Source organism: Nicotiana sylvestris, chromosome 10, assembly GCF_000393655.2.
Source record: "Nicotiana sylvestris chromosome 10, ASM39365v2, whole genome shotgun sequence".
Lineage (NCBI taxonomy): Eukaryota > Viridiplantae > Streptophyta > Magnoliopsida > Solanales > Solanaceae > Nicotiana > Nicotiana sylvestris.
In genome coordinates, this window is record NC_091066.1 from 130882383 (window position 1) to 130902953 (window position 20571).

The 20571-nt window shown below is 40.3% G+C and overlaps 1 protein-coding gene across 1 annotated transcript; it reads left to right on the plus strand.

Moving 5' to 3' along the window:
* The first annotated feature begins 17635 nt into the window (after positions 1–17635).
* LOC138879955 (uncharacterized) lies at positions 17636–20115 on the plus strand. Its single transcript, XM_070159605.1, has 5 exons — positions 17636–18515; positions 18819–19177; positions 19426–19549; positions 19667–19761; positions 19975–20115. The coding sequence occupies exons 1-5, from the start codon at positions 17636–17638 to the stop codon at positions 20113–20115; spliced, it is 1599 nt and encodes a 532-aa protein (XP_070015706.1).
* The last annotated feature ends 456 nt before the right edge of the window (positions 20116–20571 follow it).

Here is a 20571-nt window from a genome sequence, read left to right on the forward strand (position 1 = left end):
AGAAATAATTGATTCATAATATAAGGGGATACTCAATTAATTCCTAAAGTGTATATAATTGATAAATTTATATATAGAAGGTAATTAAATTAAAACTTGAGTAGGGAGGGTAATAAAGTTTCCAATAGTATGTAGATATATAAAAATTCCTAGTTTTATTTGGTCATGTTCTCTGGAACCATAGCAAATTCACTTTTCTAACTGGAAATCTCTTTTGGAATTTGTACAATTAATATATTCTTGAAGATGAAAAAAATCGGTACTTGATGTTGAAGTTGAAAAGAAATTAAAATTGTATTCGGATATGTATTTTACATTTAAGAAAAATTAAAATTTTGCGAGATAAAAGTATTATTTCAGTGAAAATACTGTTTAAATAAGTTTTTAAACCTCCAACTTTCTTTTTCAAGTTAAATTTTGAATTAATAATAATGAACAAAATTATAAATAAACGTTAAGTACGTTAGCAATAGTGTACACACAAAGGCCGACTTAATGATTATCCAAGACCAATCATCGTCTTTCTTTTCGTTTTCTTCGGGATTGGGCGGGGTGGGGGTGGGGTGGGCGGGGGGGGGGGGGGGGAGATTTGGTCAAGAACATGTGTACATGAACTCATGTGATTTGATATTTGATTTATTTGTAGATTTTCACGTCAAGTTCATTGACAGCTAGCTTAAGTTCGTTTGCCTTAATGAAAGAGTCCTACCAATTATTTTCTATCTCAGCATCTATTCATCAAAATTCTACTTACCAAATAGACTAGATTATTTTCTTTTATGATTTGTATTAATTAATTATTGTAATCGATAGAATACACAATTGATGCTTCTTTCTTAAAGTTGATATAAAAGGTAAAGAGAAAGAGCTATCGAGATAGGGGTTGTAGGAAATTTTAACATTTCAAGATCAAATGGAAGATTAACAAAAGTAATTTGGTGTATGAAATATTGTGTTTTCACGTAGGATTCAGAGATGGGTCATACCAAAAAAGATATACTAATATTGATTGTAGGCAATCTACCTTAACGTGAGGATAAGTAGCTGATTTCATAATTCAAACACATGACTTATAGGTCTACACAAACAAAAATCATCTTCTTGGGTCTATCGGAAACAACCTTTTTATTCCTCCGGAGCAGGATAAGATCTCTGTGTACCCTACTTTCTCAGGCCCCACTTGTGAGATTTTACTGGGTTGATGTTGTTATTGTTGTAAGCAAAGTTAAGATATATGTGATTACAAATGTTCATAGAAACATCTTAAACTGAGCGAACTTATCTGATTTTCCTAAAACGAAAGAGAAAGAGCATATATACTTAAGATCTAAATCCATGGCTTTAGCAGAAATTGTTTTCTCTCTCTTTTGTTGCGCTTTCTCTTCTTCAGAAGAAATAAAAAAAATATTGCTAGAAAAAAGAAAGACATCTTTTTTTAATTTGGTACTCCGGCCCTTTTATTTCCCAAGAGGAAACTTAATTTATTTTATTTTAATGTTGGTTGTCTTCTCACGAACTAACCTTTTGACAATTATTTTAAATAATGGGCATCCACTCCATATGTATATCTTTTTCCACCAACACGGTTCATATAACCTTTCAATAATATATCACTAATTGAAATATATGAAAAAAGAAGAAAAAGAATAAAAGCAGATAACTTCTAAGTTCCAAGATTTTTATATGGACAAATAAAAAATACTTTCAAAGAGAAAAGTAGACTAACTTAGTAGTCAATTATGGCCAACTTAAAAAACGAGACATCGACTCCTCTTAAATCTTGAAGAAAAAATCATACTTGTATAGTTGTATGTTTGTTTTCCATTATGGGGACAAAATATATATAAATAGTTAGGTAAAACATAGCATATCTTACTAGTCAAATTGGCTCGTGTGTTCGTGACAGCTCTTCAAATATATTGCTCCTTGTTTGGTCAACTCCATGCCAATTTATACTTTCTACTCAATCATCTCGTTTAGTTTTGATCTTGAAAAATATTTTTTTAATGATTTTTTTTAATTATAAGTATACAAAAAAGTTGTCTTTCAATCAGTTTCAAAAGAGTAATTACACAAAATACCCATTGAACTTAAACTAATTATCCTTCTCTGTCCATCTGAAAACTAGTAATTACAATATATACCTATCCAATTAAAACTAATTAGCCAACCCATCTATGCATTCCAGTTTTCTTGCCCATTTGGCTTAACCTAGCTTAATTTGGCTTGAATTGATTGGACTCTCAGTTTTAGTAGCTTAGTGACTTTATTTGGTTGTAAAGGATGGGCGTTAAAGGAAAAATGGGTAGGAGAAAAATTTTATGAATAGAGACGGATAAATAGTTTATAGTGGATGGGTATTTGCAAAAGATCCCCTTTTCAAACTATATTTTTGAAAAATTCTGGATTTTATTGTGTTATGAATTTGGCCACGGTGATGGACCCATTTGAGAACTTGTCATATTATATTTTGGACCCTGATTAAAAGAAACGTGTATATTGTGGGAAGATGACTTTATATATCACCAACCAAAAAGGTTTGTGGTGGAGTGGTAATTACCCCTTCATCCTTAACATGAGGTTTTGGGTTCGAGTCCTAGATATGGAGCCGCCTTTGTTAGGAGCACTTTAGTCGAGCTCCAATGTGGGACTCCCCAGTACGGATTGGATTTAGTCGAGCTCCAATACAATTACCGAACACGAGTAGGAAAAAAAAAGACTATATATCCAAGAGGAGTGTATAGGATAAAATACGATATGACACGTGGTCACCTAAAGGAAGGACACTTGGAACCCACTAAAGGAAGGACATGTGGGACCCAAGATGAAGATGGTCACAGGACGCAGCTATTTCGCTTATCCCCGAAAGGAATAATGATCATTAAGGTGCATTAAATGTTCTGCGTCCGGTAGCATTTAATACGGAATATTCTGCAGCATTAAGGGCGACGGCCCATTACAAGAAATTTGGCAATTATGTTCACAGTTACATCTTCATCAATGACTCTCATAATTGACATTAAAGGAGGGCATGATTCTAGGACCTCCTTTCCTAGAAACAGCTATAAATAGAGAGCTCAGTTATTATTGTAAAGGACACGAATTTTCTGGCAAACTTATACTACATTCTATACAAGCTTAATATAATTTTACTTTCTTAGTTTTTGATTTTATCATCGCTGTGCGCGGAAACCCTATTCCCGGATTCGTCAACTCTACTGTTTCATCTACATTTTAAGGCTAAGTATTGTATATTTCTTCAGTTATTTTTTTATTTCAGGATCGAATTAGTTCACTTATCTAGAAATCAGGTATAAATTCAATTGTACCGTTTTACGGGTAAACAGTTTGGCACCACCGTGGGGCCTAGACAGCCGTGCAATTAAATTAATTATTGCCTTTTTACAACGTACTTTGATTGTTTTTTCTTAAAAAAAATCATAAGAAATGGCAGATAACGCTGTTAACAACACGCATAACCCCACGTTTAAGGAGAGCAACCTCACTTCGAGGACTCGATTAGTGACACCCGCAACGAGAGGAATGACGCCACACTGGTACATGACAGGCAGTATCCTCGAGATGTTCGGGAGATCACTCCCGATGATGCTGTTGAGGAGCATGTCATCGATGCAGTAAAGGTCCTGCAAGAACAATAGGCGATCATTCTAGGTCATCTCACGCAGCAAGACAAGGTTATGACAGAATTGAAGCAGGCGCTGTCGAGGGTTTCGAATAATGCAAACCGGCGAAATCCAAATCCTCCCGGTGTTCCCACAAACCAAATAACATAGAGGATCGGCATCAACACTCCCAGGGGTGAAGTTGGCTCCGACGGGCTGGGGGGAGCAGATCCGGTCTCAATAACGAGAATGATCCTTTCAAGAATAAACTTTTACGATTTATGAGGGAAGTAAACTCTCGCATTGACCAAATCCCGGGCGCTCCACCAGTACTGAAGGGCCCGGACTCCAATAAGTATACTCAATTGTTGTACAAGCCGAGTGCTGCACCGGAATTAATCCCGAAACGGTTTAAAATGCCTGAAGTGCCAAAGTATGACGGATCTTCAGACCCTCAAGAACATCTTACCACTTACACAACGGCTGTAAAAGGAAATGATCTAGCTCCTCACAAAATTGAATATGTGTTGTTAATGAAATTTGGAGAAACTCTCACAAGGGGAGCTTTGACATGGTATTCGCTGTTACCCGAGCATTTCATAGATTTCTTTGAAATGCTCGCGGATTCTTTCATCAAGGCCCATCGAGGCCAAAAACGTACAGGCCTGAAAGGCTGACATATTGAGAATCACGCAAGGAGAGTCCGAGTTATTAAGAGAGTGCGTTGCCCGATTCTAGAAGGAAAGAATATTGCTCCCGTCTATCCCGGATGAATGGCCAGCTGAAGCATTCACCAAAAGATTGAATCCGAGAAGTTCAGATGCTTCCCTGAAATTGAAGGAAAGCCTGCTTGAGTTTTAAGCAATGACTTGGACGGACGTCCACAACCGGTACGAGTCAAAAATAAGGACCGAAGATGATCATTTGGTTTTCCATTATCGAACAAAGGACGGGAGAAGAACAAAGAAAGTCAAAGGATGATTATGATACAGATAGACGAACTTCCAGGGGCCGGTTTTGCCCTAGAACGGACTGAAGGCCGTAGCAAAAGCTTCCGGACTGCTAACAAGTTCACCTTTGACAGAAGGACCAATCACGATCGGAACAACAGATCGTTGCAGGATAAAGAAACGGCAGGGTCACAGGATCTTTATTACCCTAGGTTATCGAAATAAATTTTCAATATCAGTATAGAGGAGTTGGTGTTAGCCATGAGAAGCATCAAAGAGGTGTCGCACCCCCCTTTTTCCCCTCTTATGAATCAGGAGATCGGGTGCATGATATTTTTTGGGCAACTCATTCCTTTTGGGAACTGGGTCTTGCATTTGAAGAGTCGCCACCTAATGATTTAAGGTGCATTAGGACACCTATAAGGGTTCATTTCTTAATCCGTTTGATAATCAGAGATTGGGTAAGGGCTTGAAATTATCCTAAGGGAAAGCTGTTAGGCACCCCTCAGGATCCACTAGTGTGGTTCCCGGCCAGACAGTTTTTTGTGAATTTGTGCAATTTAGCAAATAGACAAGTATAAGCTCAAATAGTAAAGGATTTAAATTTAAACACATAAGAGTTTGAAAGAACAATTAAAAGATGAATTTTGAAAAGGAGTTACAGTTCTACAAATACTTGAGGATATATAAAAGAAAGATGGTCCTAAGTTTAAATATAATATGGATCACATCAATGCGATACCCGGTATGACACTCCTCAAAAGAGGGGATACACGTGGTATTAGCGCACCGGTCATCATATCCATATCTACCCTTCCAACCCCGTCGAGGTATTAAAGCGCGGGTTGGTCTCGACCACTATTGCGTGCTGTTACCCGTCCCAGTTCTATCAGTCCTGGAGGAACTTAGGACTATTATTCCTAAAGGTGAAAAAGCTAAGGCGACATACAAAATACATAGGACTGCACGTTAGGGGAAACAAGTAAACAAATAAGGGGCTCATGTATACCTCCTCAATAAAAGCACATAAATAGCACGACTTAAACACAATCAGGGTCTGAATTTAAAATACCAAGGCAAGGGGAATTTTAATCGTTGAGGCAGACCAATTTATTACATAACTCAGATAAGAAGTCTGAATCAGGCCTGCCTACTGGTTGTAGCAATTACTACTTAACGAAAGCGGATTCAACTTTTTATTGTTATTATCACCTAAGGCTTGCCTAAGTGTTTGGGTGAGATCCTATGAACATGGTATCTACCGCTGATCCAGAATGTGACAAAGCAATAACAGTTATTGAACGATTTGGATCCTATAGGCATGCTTTCTAAACCGCGTTAAAGTAAAGAGTAAGGTTGTTTAAAACTGATATTGAGTCAAACTGGTTTTAAAATGGTTTCAGATCCTATAGGCAGGATATCTAGTATTGCTCATTTTAATTCCTATAGACATGATATCTGGTTGGACGTATAATGAAGCCGGCAGAATTTACTCGTAATTCCTAAAGGCATGACTTCTATAAAAGGGCACTGATTTGGAAAATACTGGACATGATGCCAGATTATAACCAGTTAGATCATAAGGACATGGTGTCAAAGTGTGGTAATGCAGAATCTAAGATAAGTCCTATAGATAGGTTTTCTAAATGCAGAGTTAAGCATGCAGAATTTAAACGAGTCCTATAGATAGGTTCTCTAAATGCTGAATTAGACATGCAAAATTTAACAAGTCCTATTGCCAGGTTTTCTAAATGCAAAGTTAAACATGCAGAAAACAAGTCCTATAAGTATGGCATCTAAGAGTGGTAATAAACATGCAGAAATTTAAACAAGTCCTATAGGCAGGTTGTCTACCCTTCTACAGCTAAACATGCATAATTACCTATCCCTTTTTCACTAACCAACCCCAACGTTTATTACAACTCATTATAGACCAAATAATGAATTACATCAGAAAAAGTGTAAAAAAAGTTACACCCAGAGGAAGCCTGATTCTTGACTTCCTTTCTGAGTTATGGAATAAACCACCTCAAATGCCATTGTTTCAAAGCCATTCTCAGACTTGAGTGTGTAAAAGTTCCCTAAGGGTCTCAAGGGGACTCCGGCCAGTGCTCACACCCAAGTTTGCATAACCAGATAGAGATGAGTGTAGTGCGGAAGGGCCAGCCCTTATGTGTCCCAGTTCAGAGGGAGCTCATGGGTCCTAAGGCAAGGCTCACATAAGAGGGGCAGAACCTAAGTCTAAGAGCATAGTGGAAGTGCAGAAGCAGAGATTTGCTTAAAACTGGGTTGAGAATAGCAAGGGGTAAGGATAGTTTGGAAAACAATAGTAGTACAACTAAAATTATACATCATCAGTAATTGCTCAAAGGGGGCAAGGGTTTGGGAATACATTGCAGGTAGCATACGATCCTAGGAGGGGTCAAATCTGGATATGCACAGCAATAAGTGATGCTGGCATGCCCATAAAATAGCCAGAGGACACAACACATAGAGGGGATATGAAGCATATGATCCAGGGAGGGTCAGGTTTGGGTCATGCACAGCAATGTCTAATGTTGTCATGCCCTCAAACCAACCAAGGAATACAAACACATAGGGGATATGGGGTTTGGGATTCATAAGTCATCATAGGTGACTGACAGAGTTCAAACATCAATTCAGAAGAGAAAAGGGAAGATTACAACATGCTTAATAATGCAACTTGATTAAAACACAAATAGAAATAGGTAAGAGTGAAGGAAATAGCAAAGAAAATATGTTGTTGTTGATGCTGGAAAGTTAATTAGAACATACCAGTAAAGAAGCAAATGTAGAAAGAAAGTAAGCAAATTTCCCACAGCCTAGCATTGGTTTTCAGCCAACTAGGTAAGGCAGCAACACAAGTAGTAACAGAGGAAAGAGAGAGAATTTTGAGTGAAGCGTGTGTTCTGAACTCAAGTGTTCATGTGTTTGAAAGAAGAGGGGTGCAAGGTATTTATAGTTTTTGAAAACGAGTGAAGGAAATGTAATAAGATACAAATATGGAAAAAATCATAGGTCAAAATCAATTACACAAGTGATTCCTTTTAATTAAGGAATCACTGTTTAACGGTAGTGACAGATTCAAAAATAAGGAAAGAAAATCAATTTGTAAGTAGACTGATTGTTGACGTAAGAGGAGTAGTAAAACCATTAAGTAAGCAATCAAGTCTCAGTACAGATATATGCTTATTTTGGGAAAGAAATCAGCAAGGTAAATATTACAGTAAAGGAAAAGAATCAATCAGCTTTGAACAGGCGAGTGAAATTAGGGTTCATAAAGAAAAGTTTTGAACTCAGTCACAAGATTGAAAATCAATCAAAGAAGGAACCTCTTCATATAAATAGAGTGAACAAACACCAGACATGCGAGGCCAAACCCATTGGCAAAAAGAAACAAGCATACAACAGTAGCATAAGGTTCAATAGATAGCAAACATTCGAAGCATAGTAATCAAGTAGGTTAAGTCACATTGAGTCAACAATGGAGAAAACAAAGTATGAGAAACATGCAAAGGTCTCATAGTAGCAGACGAGAGAATCTTTTGAAAAGTTAGGGTTTCAAGCATAGTCGATTTTTAAAGATAATAAAAATCAGATAAGTCACAAAGAGAGTCTGAAACAAGAACTTTTGAGTCGAGTGTTCAGACAACAATTTCAGACCCAAAGACCTAGGGTTTTCAATAACAAACGAGTTCCAAAAGATGGTAAACAGACAAGTCAAGCAAGAATTAAACAAACAAGCACACATCTTAAACATGTCAAAAATCAGAGAAGAGATTTTGAAATAACTTAACAGGAAAACCTTAATCGGAAAAGATAAAGAGTCGTTCTTGAAAGCAAAAATTGAAGAAACTTCGAGAAGATGCTTAAAAGTTCAAGGTAAACACAGATCTAAGGTAGATCTGAAAGCAAAAGATCTTAGAGATTATGGTTTCAGAAAAACCCAGAAAAGGCGAGAAAGGCCCTGAAATTTACCGATCTAACCAGGAGAGTCAAGAATCTGACTCGAGCGGCCGTGGCTGGCCGGAGAAAGGTCAAGGATGACCGGAGAAGAGCCATGAAATGAAATTGAACAAGGACTGGACCAGACTCTTTCAAGGTCTAGCCTTGAAACCATAAGAACAAACACATAGAGGCCATGGAAGGCTGGTACAGGTCTCAAATGACCACGGAGGGCCATGGATTAGGTAGATATCGAGGTGGGGTGAGGGGGCGGCGGCTAGGGTTCATGAGAGTTTCAGAGAGAATTTGAGAGAGAAGAGGAGTTCAAGGGCGGTGGATTGTATCAAATGATAGGGTTTTGGGGGTCGTTTGGGATTAATTAAGGAAAGAGCAGCCGGTGGTCGTTGATCTAAATGATCAACGGCTGAGATTTAAAGGGTTAGGTGGGGATTCGGGTATGGGTCGGTTTAATTTGAAATTGGGTCGGGGTAAATTGGGTTTAAATTGGGGTAGAATTCAGGCTACAATTGAAATGAAATCTGGCTAGATTTTAAATAGCCATTTTCCCCATTTATTTTATAAAAAATAGTAAATTAGTTCCTGGAAATAAATTAAAAGTACTAAAATGATTTATAACATATAATTATCAATTTAAAATACTGGAATTAATTTTTATAAATATAAACACAATTAAATCTTAAAAGAGGCTAATATTGCAATTATATACAATTTAGCTTTAAAAATATTAATTAAATTTGTAAAAAAAAAATACAAAAATTATCTTAGCTATATTGTAGTATAAATATGAGAATACAATAAATGAATCACCAAAATTATAATTTTGGGAATTATTATTGGGTTTTTTATGAATAAAATAGGGAAATAAATTGGTTTAAAAATCCTTAAAAATTAAGGAAAAATAATAAAATATTTGAACATACTTATATATGCATACAGATGATATTTTGAAGGTATTTTGCATATTATAAAATATATAGGAAAAAATTGTGTATCAACAACAGCCCTTCTACACCCAAGAAGGATGAAAGAGTTGTCGGGTAAAGATATGATGGCCAATTTTGACCGAGCGAAACGGTTCGAAGAGGTTTAGGCCATGCCTTGGCTTCTGAGCTACCTACATATCCCTGGTTTTACATAAATCAGGCCATATGTAGTTTGGGATCCGTCGGCGGAGCATGCCAATGGAGACATTTTGAGAATGGACGCAATATCTAGGACGAGTGAGTGGTATGTTTATGGGAAGGGTTAAGATATGGCTGCGGGAACTAGAGCGGGCTTGCTCCTGCCGGAATGTCCGTTGCTCGCCGGTGTACCTGCAATTAGAAATAATACAAGCATATACTGTGCATAAATTTAAACATGATGCAAGTTCCGGTCGGACCATTAATGTTGTCTTTGGACGGTTAGAATGACGTCCTTAGACCATGATATCCTGGGCCATGAAGTGTGCAATAAAGGATTCACAGGCCATGAAATGTTGCTTTCGGGCTATGAGGATGGTGCCTCCGAACCATGATGCCTTTGAATAATGATATGCAAAAAATTAGAAGGGATCCTCAGGCCATGACATGGTGTTCTCGGGCTATGAAAATGGTGCCTCCGAATGATGACACCTTTGAATAATTTGGCGATCTTTCAACCTATGAAATGCAATATGTGGCGATTTTTCAGCCCATGAGATGCAGTATGTGGCGATCTTTCAGCTATGCAATGCAGATGAGGCGATCTTTCAGCCCATGAGATGCAGTATGTAGCGATCTTTTAGCCATGCAGATGCAGTATGTGGCGATCTTTCAGACATGTAATGCAGTATGTGGCGATCTTTCAGCTATGCAATGTAGTATGTGGCGATCTTTCAGCCATGCAATGCAATAGGTGGCGATCTTTCAGTCATCTAGATGTAGATGAGGCGATCTTTCAGCCCATGAGAAGCAGTATGAGGTAAAGTTTAACCTCGGAAGGCAGAATAGCAGCCTTACGCAATGCAAAAATGCAGATGGAGACAACGTTTAGTCTCGGAAGGCAGAATAGCAGCCTTATGCAATGCAGAAATGCAGATGGAGACAACATTTAGTCTCGGAAGGTAGAATGGTAGCCTTATGCAATGCAGATGGAGACAGCGTTTAGTCTTGGAAGGCAGAATCGTAGCCTTATGCAATGTAGAAAATGCAGATGAAGACAGCGTTTAGTCTCGGAAGGGAGAATTGTAGCCTTATGCAATACAGAAAATGCATATGGAGATAGCATTTAGTCTTAGAAGGCAGAATGATAGCCTTATGCAATGCAGAAATGCAGATGGAGATAGTGTTTAGTCTCGGAAGGCAGAATGGTAGCCTTATGCAAGAAATAAAATGGCAAATGGTAATAGTGCTCCCTTAGCTGATAGCAGATTGCGATATTGTGATTGTTGGGGACCTTATGACACACGCAATGTCACTGGTGTGTGTGGATAGAAAATGTGGGTAAGTGCAACGGTTCTAAGAATTGTATTCCTGAATAATGTTTGTCCCACGGGTGTATAGTATGTTTGATGATTCCGCAATCCAGGTGTCTACATCTAAAGAAAATTGTAAGTTTTTAAAGGGGGAGGTTAGTTCGTATCACCGCTGGCTTTGCTTGACCTGCTTGGCTCCAATCTGGTGATATTGTATGTATTATCGGGGTAGCGTTGCTAAACAAAGCAATTTCAGTAATATGCATGATTTTGTAAAAATATGATATAATAATTTTTTAGATGGACCGACGACTGTGACGTGGTTTGGGACATTGCAACCTCTCTTGCTACGGTCTCCATCAAAATTCTACCCCAGTTTAATGGGTTGATGCTTCTGGCTGTTGCTTGCGACGATTGGCTGAAATTACTTCGAAATTTTGAGGGTCCTCCTCAAAATTCTGCCCCAATTTCCAATTGCGGGGGAAATGAGAATTTTATTGAATTGTGACCGAACCCATAGGGCTGCCTACGTATCCCCTCTTAAACGGGAATCAGGTCGGGCGTAGTTCAAACTACATCATATACAGAAAGCATAAAGATTACACATAGTAACGTTTGACTGCATCTGAATTGATCGGCTTTGGCCAGACTTCTCCGTCCATTTCTGCAAGTATGAGGGCTCCTCCTGTTAGAACCCGATAGACCATATATGGACCCTGCCAGCTGGGAGAGAACTTCCCATTGGCTTCATCTTGATGCGGAAAAATTTTCTTTAACACCAGCTACCTCGGTGTGAACTGTCTCGGCTTGACTCTTTTGTTGAAGGCTCTGGACATTCTGTTCTGATAGAGTTGACCATGGCAAACTGCATTCATTCACTTTCCGTCTATAGGGGCTAATTGCTCATAATGACTTTTCACCCACTCTGCGTTGTCGAGCTCAAATTCCTGTATGATCCTTAGGGAAAGAATTTCTACCTCAGCGGGAATGACTGCCTCTGTACCATAAACCAGCATATAGGAGGTTTCCCCGGTTGATGTGTGGACTGTGGTGCGATACCCCAATAGAGCAAAATGATAACTTCTCATGCCATTGTTTATGCTTCTCTATCATTTTCCTCAATATCTGCTTGATATTCTTATTGGCGGCTTCTACAGCTCCATTCATTTGAGGCCTGTAAGCTGTGGAATTTTTGTATCTGATTTTGAAAGACTCACACATAGCTTTCATCAAGTCACTGCTGAGATTGGATCCATTATCATTAATGATCGACTCTGGAATCCCGAATCAACAAACAATGCAGTTGCGGACAAAGTCTGCCACGACTTTCTTAGTTACTGCTTTGTAAGATACTGCTTCGACCCATTTGGTGAAATAGTCTATGGCTCCCAGGATAAACCTGTGTCCGTTGGAAGCGGCAGGCTCGATTAGTCCAATAACATCCATTCCCTAAGCGACGAACAACCATGGTGAGCTTGTTGCATTAAGCTCGTTTGGAGGTACCTTTATCATGTCTGCATGTATCTGACAGCGCTGGCATTTTCGGACATGCTGGATGCAATCCGTTTCCATAATCATCCAAAAGTAACCGGCTCGGAGTATCTTCTTTTCTAAGACAAAACCGTTCATATGTGGACCGCAGGTCCCAGCATGAATTTCCTCTAGTAGCCTGGATGTTTCATTTGCATCGACACACCTTAGTAATCCCAAATCAGGAGTCCTCCTATACAGGATTCCTCTGCTATGAAAGAAGTTGTTGAAAAATCTCCGTAGTGTGCGTTTCTGAGTAGGATTTGCAAGATCTAGGTATTCTCCTTTTGCCAAATATTCTTTGATATCATGAAACCAAGGCTTTCTGTCTGTTTCTTCTTCAACGTGGGCACAGTAAGCCGACTGATCATGGATCTTTACTAGAATGGGATCAATGAAATTTTTGTCTGGATGATGTATCATAGACGACAGGGTAGCCAATGCATTGGCAAACTCATTCTGGACCCTGGGAACATGCTGGAACTCCGTCCTCGCGAACCTCTTTCTTAATTCCTGTACATGATGCAAATACGGGAGTATCTTGGAGTTCTTGGTTGCTCATTCTTCTCGTACCTGATGTATAAGTAAGTCTGAATCTCCAATCACTAGAAACTCTTGAATGTTCATATCAATGGCCATTTTATGACCTAAAATGCAAGCTTCATATTTAGCCATGTTGTTGGTGCACGGGAACCTGAGTTTGGCAGATACCGGATAATGCTGACCAGTTTCTGATACTAGGACTGCTCCTATGCCAACTCCTTTGAAGTTTGCCGCTCCATCAAAAAACATTCTCCAACCGTCATAGGATTCTGCAATGTCTTCTCCTATGAAGGATACCTCTTCGTCAGGAAAATACATTTTGAGGGGTTCGTATTCTCCATCCACGGGATTCTCGGCAAGGTGGTCTGCTAGTGCCTGTCCCTTGATTGCCTTCTGAGTCACGTAGACAATGTCAAATTCACTCAACAGGATTTTCCACTTGGTTAGCTTGCCAGTGGGAATGGGCTTTTGGAAGATGTACTTCAAAGGATACATCCTTGATATAAGATATATGGTATAGGCACAGAAGTAATGTCTCAACTTCTGGGCTACCCAGGTCAAAGCACAATAGGTGAGATCTAACAGAGAATACCTCCCGGGACTCGTACAGTCATTATGTATAAGTAATAGTAATGATGTATAAGTAATAGTAATGATGTAATCAAGATAAGTAATAGTAATGATGTATAAGTAATGATGTAATCAAGATAAGTAATAGTAATGATGTATAGTAATTATGCATGTCACAGTCATTGATTCATCAAGATAAGTAATAGTAATGATGTATAAGTAAAGTAATGAGAGAACAATAATAATGTGTATTGATTCATAAGAAAAGTCAAAATGCTTTGATAAATTGCATAATCATTTTGAACATTAGAGATCTTATTGCGGGAATTAAAATGCGAAAGGAAAATCATTTAGTAAATAAAAATAGTGCATGATGCTTGTTTTAGCCCTGCTACCCTGAGGCTCGTCGGGCTCTGGTTGTCCTGATGGTCCAGTTATTAAGGCATGCCCCTCTACTTACGGCCTATATGGAAGGGCCTTCCTCCCCCTCCTCCTCGAGAACAACACAGTAGTCCATATCATTGTCTTTTAGGAACAAGTTCTTCATCGATGCCAGTGCTTCTTCTTTGTCTGACCTATAAGTAATGTCAGCCGGTTGGAAGGTCTGCTCCAGATGTGGTATTGGCTGCTCTAGTGGATAGTAAGGACCGCGCCATGGTGGTGACCAGTTGTTGAATTCTTCCCATGTGTACTCATATCCCAGACCGAAAGTAGTGCCATGTTTCTTGAGCTTTATGGGCTTAGCAATTCCTTAGAGGTTCTTGCCGAGACCCTTGCCAGGTTCGTACCCACTCCAATTCAGCATAATCTCAATTTTGTTATCCCACCATTTGTTCTTGTCAACAGCATTTACCTGTTCAATGTGATGATAAGTCTCTCCACCCAGCTTCCTTGTTTCTTCAATAGCCGGAATGGTCTGATGATTGTATATAGGGTTGCTTCCGTCACCGTGAATGATCACCGCTTGGTGATTCCATTCGAATTTTACTGCCTGATGTAGTATTGATGGCATGGCCCTAGCAGCTTAAATTTATGGCCGTCCCAACAACAGATTATAAGATGCTGGCACATCTATCACCTGGAAAACAACATCGAACCAGGTTGGCCCCATTTGCAAGCATAGACTAATCTTCCCAATGGTGGACCTTTGGGAACCGTCGAAGGCTTTCACGTTGATGGCTTTGTCCTTTATCTCGTGCAGTCCTTTACCCAATTTATTAAGTGTTACCAGCGGACAAATGTTGAGACTGGAATCCCCGTCAATCAGGATCCTAGTGATGAAATAGTCCTCGCATTGCACGGTGATGTGCAGTGCCTTGTTGTGCCCCAGCCCCTCGGGCGGTAGCTCATCCTCATGAAAAGTGATCTTATGGCTATCCAACACCTGTCCTGCCATGTTAGCCATTTATCCGCCAGTAATGTTGCTTGGTACGTATGCTTCACTTAGCACCTTCAACAGAGCATTCTTGTGTGCCTCAGAATTTTGTAGCAAAGCAAGAATGGAGATTTGCGCCGGTGTTTTGTTCAACTGGTCGATGACTGAGTATTCCTTGGCCTGTATCTTTGTCCAAAGATCGTCTGGACCTGTCTCAATGATGGGTGGCCAGTTGGAGTTCTGCTTGCTTGACTCAGCTAGATGTTCCGGGGTATAGACTCTACCAGTTCGTGTCATACCCTATGCCACAATAGTTACTTCAAACCTAACCTTGCCTTTCCTCCTTGCCTTGGCTATATAGTCCCAAGGTACAACCTTTGTGTGGAATGGTGTCATGGTCGACATCGCCACTAGGATCGGCGTGGCTATCTTTACTCCGAACGGAGCATGTTGATAACTAGGGATTTTGACGTGTTTCATGCTCCTTCTTGCTTATGCTTTGGTTATAAATTCGTACAAAATATTCCCAAAAGGCTCATAAGTTGTGCTTGATTTCAGGTTTGATCAACAAAGTGACGAGATATCAAAGATCGGCTCAAAAGGAGTGAAACTTGCACAATTACCAAAGACAAGACAACTCAGGACAAACAGGCCTAGTGCGGCCGCACTACACTTTGTGCGGTCCACACTAGGGGGATTCAGAGACCTGGAATTAAAGACATCAAAGCAGTGCGGCCGCAATACATATTGTGCGGTCCGCACTGAAGACACCGCGGCCGTACCACCATTTCATGCAGTCCGCGGAAGCAATGTTCACAGAGATGTCAAGTGCCAGGGTTCAAGCCTGTGCGGTCTGCAGTCCATTCTGTGCGGACCGCACTAGATGCCTCCGCGGCCGCAGTCCATTATGTGCGGTCCGCGGAGCCTGGTTTCAGAGAGTTGAATTTGCAGAGTCAAGAGCCTAGTGTGGCCGCACACCATTTTCTGCGGTCCGCACTGACCCCGTAGGGGCATTTTTGTCCAGTTTTTCCAGCTTAGTATAAATAGAACATTTTTCCATTTTTAGGGCATCAAATATTATCAGACCTTAGCTGCACTCGTGAGAAGACTTTTCCTAGCCATTTTGGGCACTTTTACGTAGTTTTAATCATTGAATCTTTGTATTTACTTTAGCAATTAATTAATATGTCTTTCTTTTCATATATTCCTCCAATTTTCTCTTCAAGCATGAGTAGATAGACCCATTAGTTAGAGTTGTGGCTCAACCCTAGTGTGGGTAATTGATAGTGTTGTGATTTAGGGCTAGATTGACTATGGGTGTTTGTTATTTGGGTCAATTTTATGGTTTAATTTATGAATTAGTGGTTGCAAACACTAGTTTGTGCTAAGTTGACTTAGACTCTTCTTGCGAAAAAGAGCCTAAGTCTCCAAAATTGACTCAACGAGGAAATGGGATGGGCTCAAGAGAATTGATAGTCCCAATTAAAGGGTTAAACCTCGAGAGAGTAATACCCGACTTTAACCCTAGTTGTTTGAGCAAATATGCATACCCAATTGGTCTTGAGAAAGTCAATTGGGTAAAATTATTCTTTCTACCGAGAGGTGTGAGAGTGGGTATTATTGAGCAACGGTTATAACATATTCCCCAATCATGTCAATCGTGTCTTAGATGCAGTTACCCGTCAATTGGCCACCTAGGTAAAAGTCACTACCCTAGTGCCTTTTAGAATATTTGAACAACTTGTAGCAATTTGCTCTTAGCTAATCTAGTTGCAATTATAATTTATAGTTTGATAATAGTAGAATTATAAAAGAAAACCCAAGAATGAATAGAAGTGATATTTAGAACAATTACGCAATTCCAACCCAAATAGACATCGACTCCAATTCTAGCTCTCTGTGAAAATCGATCCCGACCCAAAATCGGGTAAAAGCTATTGCGACCCTTTCTGGCTACTTATTAGTGGTGCAGAGTTGGCTGTGATCACTTTTTGGCGCTGTTGCCGGGGAGCTAACGGTTTTGGCTATATATTTAGTTAGTTTTATGTATTGTTCTTCTTTCCTTCTTTGTTACTAATTTTGTTTGTGTCGATCACTCAGGTACCAATGGCTCACAATGTTAATGACCCTCTTGAAAACGTGATTGCAGGGAGGAGGTAGATGATCTTGAACAAGATGAGGTGCCTATTTTACCTCAAGCTCAACGTAAAGGCCGTCAGGCCAATGCAAATGACAACAACAATATTCCAGACCTCCTCTGCCACCTCCAAGAGTGGCTCCAAGAGTCCTTCCGAATCAAGGTTATATGAGTGCCATTGTCCCTCCCTGAATCCGGGCGGGGAATTTTCAAATAACAAACGTCATGTTGACCTTGCTCGAGAAACGGCGGTATTTTACGGGTGCCTCCAATTAAAATGCCTACAAGCATCTAAAGGGGTTAGTAGATACATATTGGGGAAGCAAGAAGACGAATGTGTCTAAGGATAAGCTTACATTGAGGCTTTTCCCGTTCTCACTTCGGGGAAAGGCATTAGATTGGCTAGAGAGGCTCCCCAATCATTCCATCACAACTTAGGATGAATTGGCGGACAAGTTTATTGCCAAATTCTTCTCACTCGGGCATATGGTGGCACTTCGAGATGAGATATTGACCTTCAAGCAAGAGCCAATGGAACCTTTGCATGAGATATGGGAGCGGTTTAGAACAATGGTGAAAGAATGCCCAAACAACGATATGACCAAGGCGATGATTCAACAAACCTTCTATCGGGGAATCAACACCACGAATCAATGCATTGTGAACCAATTGGCTGGGGGCAACTTTATGAAGCTTCCTTACATTGAGGCTTGTGAGATCTTGGACGAAAGGGCCGACACTTCTTCGGCATGGCAAAGTAGAGCGAATGTGACCCAAGGTGACCCCACGGTCATCCATTTGCACATGGAAATGCATGATCACAGTCAAGCTATTGCCGAGCTTACTACTACTATGAACCAATTGGCGAAGGCGCAATTGCAACAAGTCCAAAATCCTCGCCAAGTCAATGCCATAGAAGGTGTTAATATGCTTAAGAGAAGGCAAATAGGGCAACAATCTCAAGGGAATTTTGAACATTATGACAACAATGATGGTGGTTTTTCAAATGAGTGTTATGATGACCAAAGTGAAGAGGTTCAATATGTTAACAACTATCAAGGCAATAGAGGCAACTCTTCGAACCAACAATGGCGGCTCCAAGGAAATTGGGGCAATCAACAAGGTGGTGGTATTTGGAACAACAACAACCAAAGCGGTAATTGGGGGAACAACAATTCGGGCAACCAAGGGAATTGGAATGGGAATAACAACAACAATTGGAACAACAATGGTCAAGGCGAGTGGAACAACAATGGAAACCAAGGCAACCGGGGGCAAGGCTTTCAAAGGCCCCCGATGTACCAACAACTGAACAATCCACCTCCGTTTCAATCTCAAGGGTCTAGTTCTTTGGGCAATGACATAGGTAGAATCGAGATTATGTTCGAGCAAATGATGAAGAAGAACCAAGAATCCGATGCTCAATTGGCTTCCCACAATACCTCTATCTGAAACTTGTAGGTGCAACTAGGCCAAATCTCTCAATCTTTGAACACTCGCCCAAAGGGTGCTCTACCAAGTGATACGGTAGTGAACCCGAAGGGTGGGAACAATCATGTGATGGCGGTTACAACAAGAAGTGGGAAAGGCGGTGATGTGAATGCCTCAAGAGAAAAGCAAGTTGTGGTTGATGATGTTGAGTTGCGGGATGATGATGTACCTTTGGTAGTTGAAGATGTGGTTGACAATGCTGTAAAAAATGATGTGAGGATTGATATTGATAAGGCCAAGGTGGAAACTCAAAATGCCGTGAACCTGTCTAGGGAACACGTGATTGACATGCCCGAGCCGGTGGTGCCCAAAGCCAAGGCACCTTTGCCGAGGCCACCTCCGCTTTATCCTCAATGGTTAGCAAAGCAAAAGAGTGATAACCAATTCAAAAAGTTTATTGATATGATGAAAAGCCTTACAATCAATGTGCCTTTGGTGGAGGCACTTGAGCAAATGCCAGGAAATGCCAAGTTTATGAAGGATTTGGTGACAAAGAAACGGTCGATGGAGTGTGAAACAATTAAAATGACTCATCAAGTTAGTGCTATCGTGCATTCTATGGCCCAAAACTTGAAGATCCCGGAGCTTTTGCTATCCCCTGCACTATCGGAAGTGCGGATTTTGCCAAGGCCCTTTGTGATTTGGGGGCTAGCATAAATTTGATGCCGTACTCGATCTTCAAGAACTTGGGAATTGGACAACCTAGGCCAACTTCAATGAGACTTCAAATGGCGGATCGATCGATAAAGTGACCTTTGGGCAAAATTGATGACGTGCTTGTCCAGGTGGAAAAATTCATATTGTCGGCCGACGTTATCATTTTGGATTGTGAAATGGACTTTGAAGTCCCAATTATTCTAGGGAGACCTTTCCTTGCAACGGGGAAGGCATTGGTTGATGTTGAAGTGGGTGAGCTAACTTTCCGAGTGGGGAATGAAAAGGTCATCTTCCATGTTTGAAAATCCATGAAGCAACCCAATAACACCGAGTTGTGCTCATTTGTGGACATTGTCACAACTGTGATAGTGGATGATACAAGTGCTATGATTAACGTGGAGGATCCCCTTGAGGCCGTGATTCTAAATATGGAAGTCAATGATGATGCTAGTAGAGTGGAGTGCGTGAATGCTTTACATGGTATGGGCTCATATTCTTATGAGCCTAGGAAGTTGTCTTTGGATCTTGAAAACCGGAAAACTCCACCAACAAAACCATCAATTGAGGAGCCACTGGTGTTGGAGTTGAAACCACTTCCTCCACACCTCAGGTATGAGTTCTTGGGCTCAAATTCTGCTTTACTAGTTATTCTTTCTTCTTGCCTAACTAAGATGTAGGTTGACGCCACTTTGGCGGTACTTCAAAAGCGAAAAAAGGCAATTGGTTGGACTTTGGCTGACATTCGGGGAATAAGCCCCCCAGTATGTATGCACAAAATTATCTTGGAGGATAATGCAAAGCCTTCCTTGGAGCATTAAAGAAGATTAAATGAGGCGATGCAAGAAGTGGTGAAAAAAGAGGTTATCAAGTGGTTGGACGCCGGGGTGGTCTACCCTATTTCTGACAGCTCTTGGACTTCTCCGGTGCAATGTGTACCAAAGAAGGGTGGCATGACCGTGGTGATGAATTCCCAAAATGAATTGATTCCTACAAGAACAGTCACAAGTTGGCGGGTCTGCATGAACTACAGAAAATTGAACAAAGTGACCCGCAAGGATCACTTCCTCTTGCCATTCCTTGATCAGATGTTGGACCGACTTGCTGGGCGTGCTTTTTATTGCTTCTTGGATGGGTATTCAGGCTATAACCAAATATTAATTGCTCCAGAAGACCAAGAAAAGACCACATTCACTTGTCCGTATGGCACCTTTGCTTTATCTCGCATGCCCTTTGGGTTGTGCAATGAACCGGCCACATTTCAGCGGTGTATAATG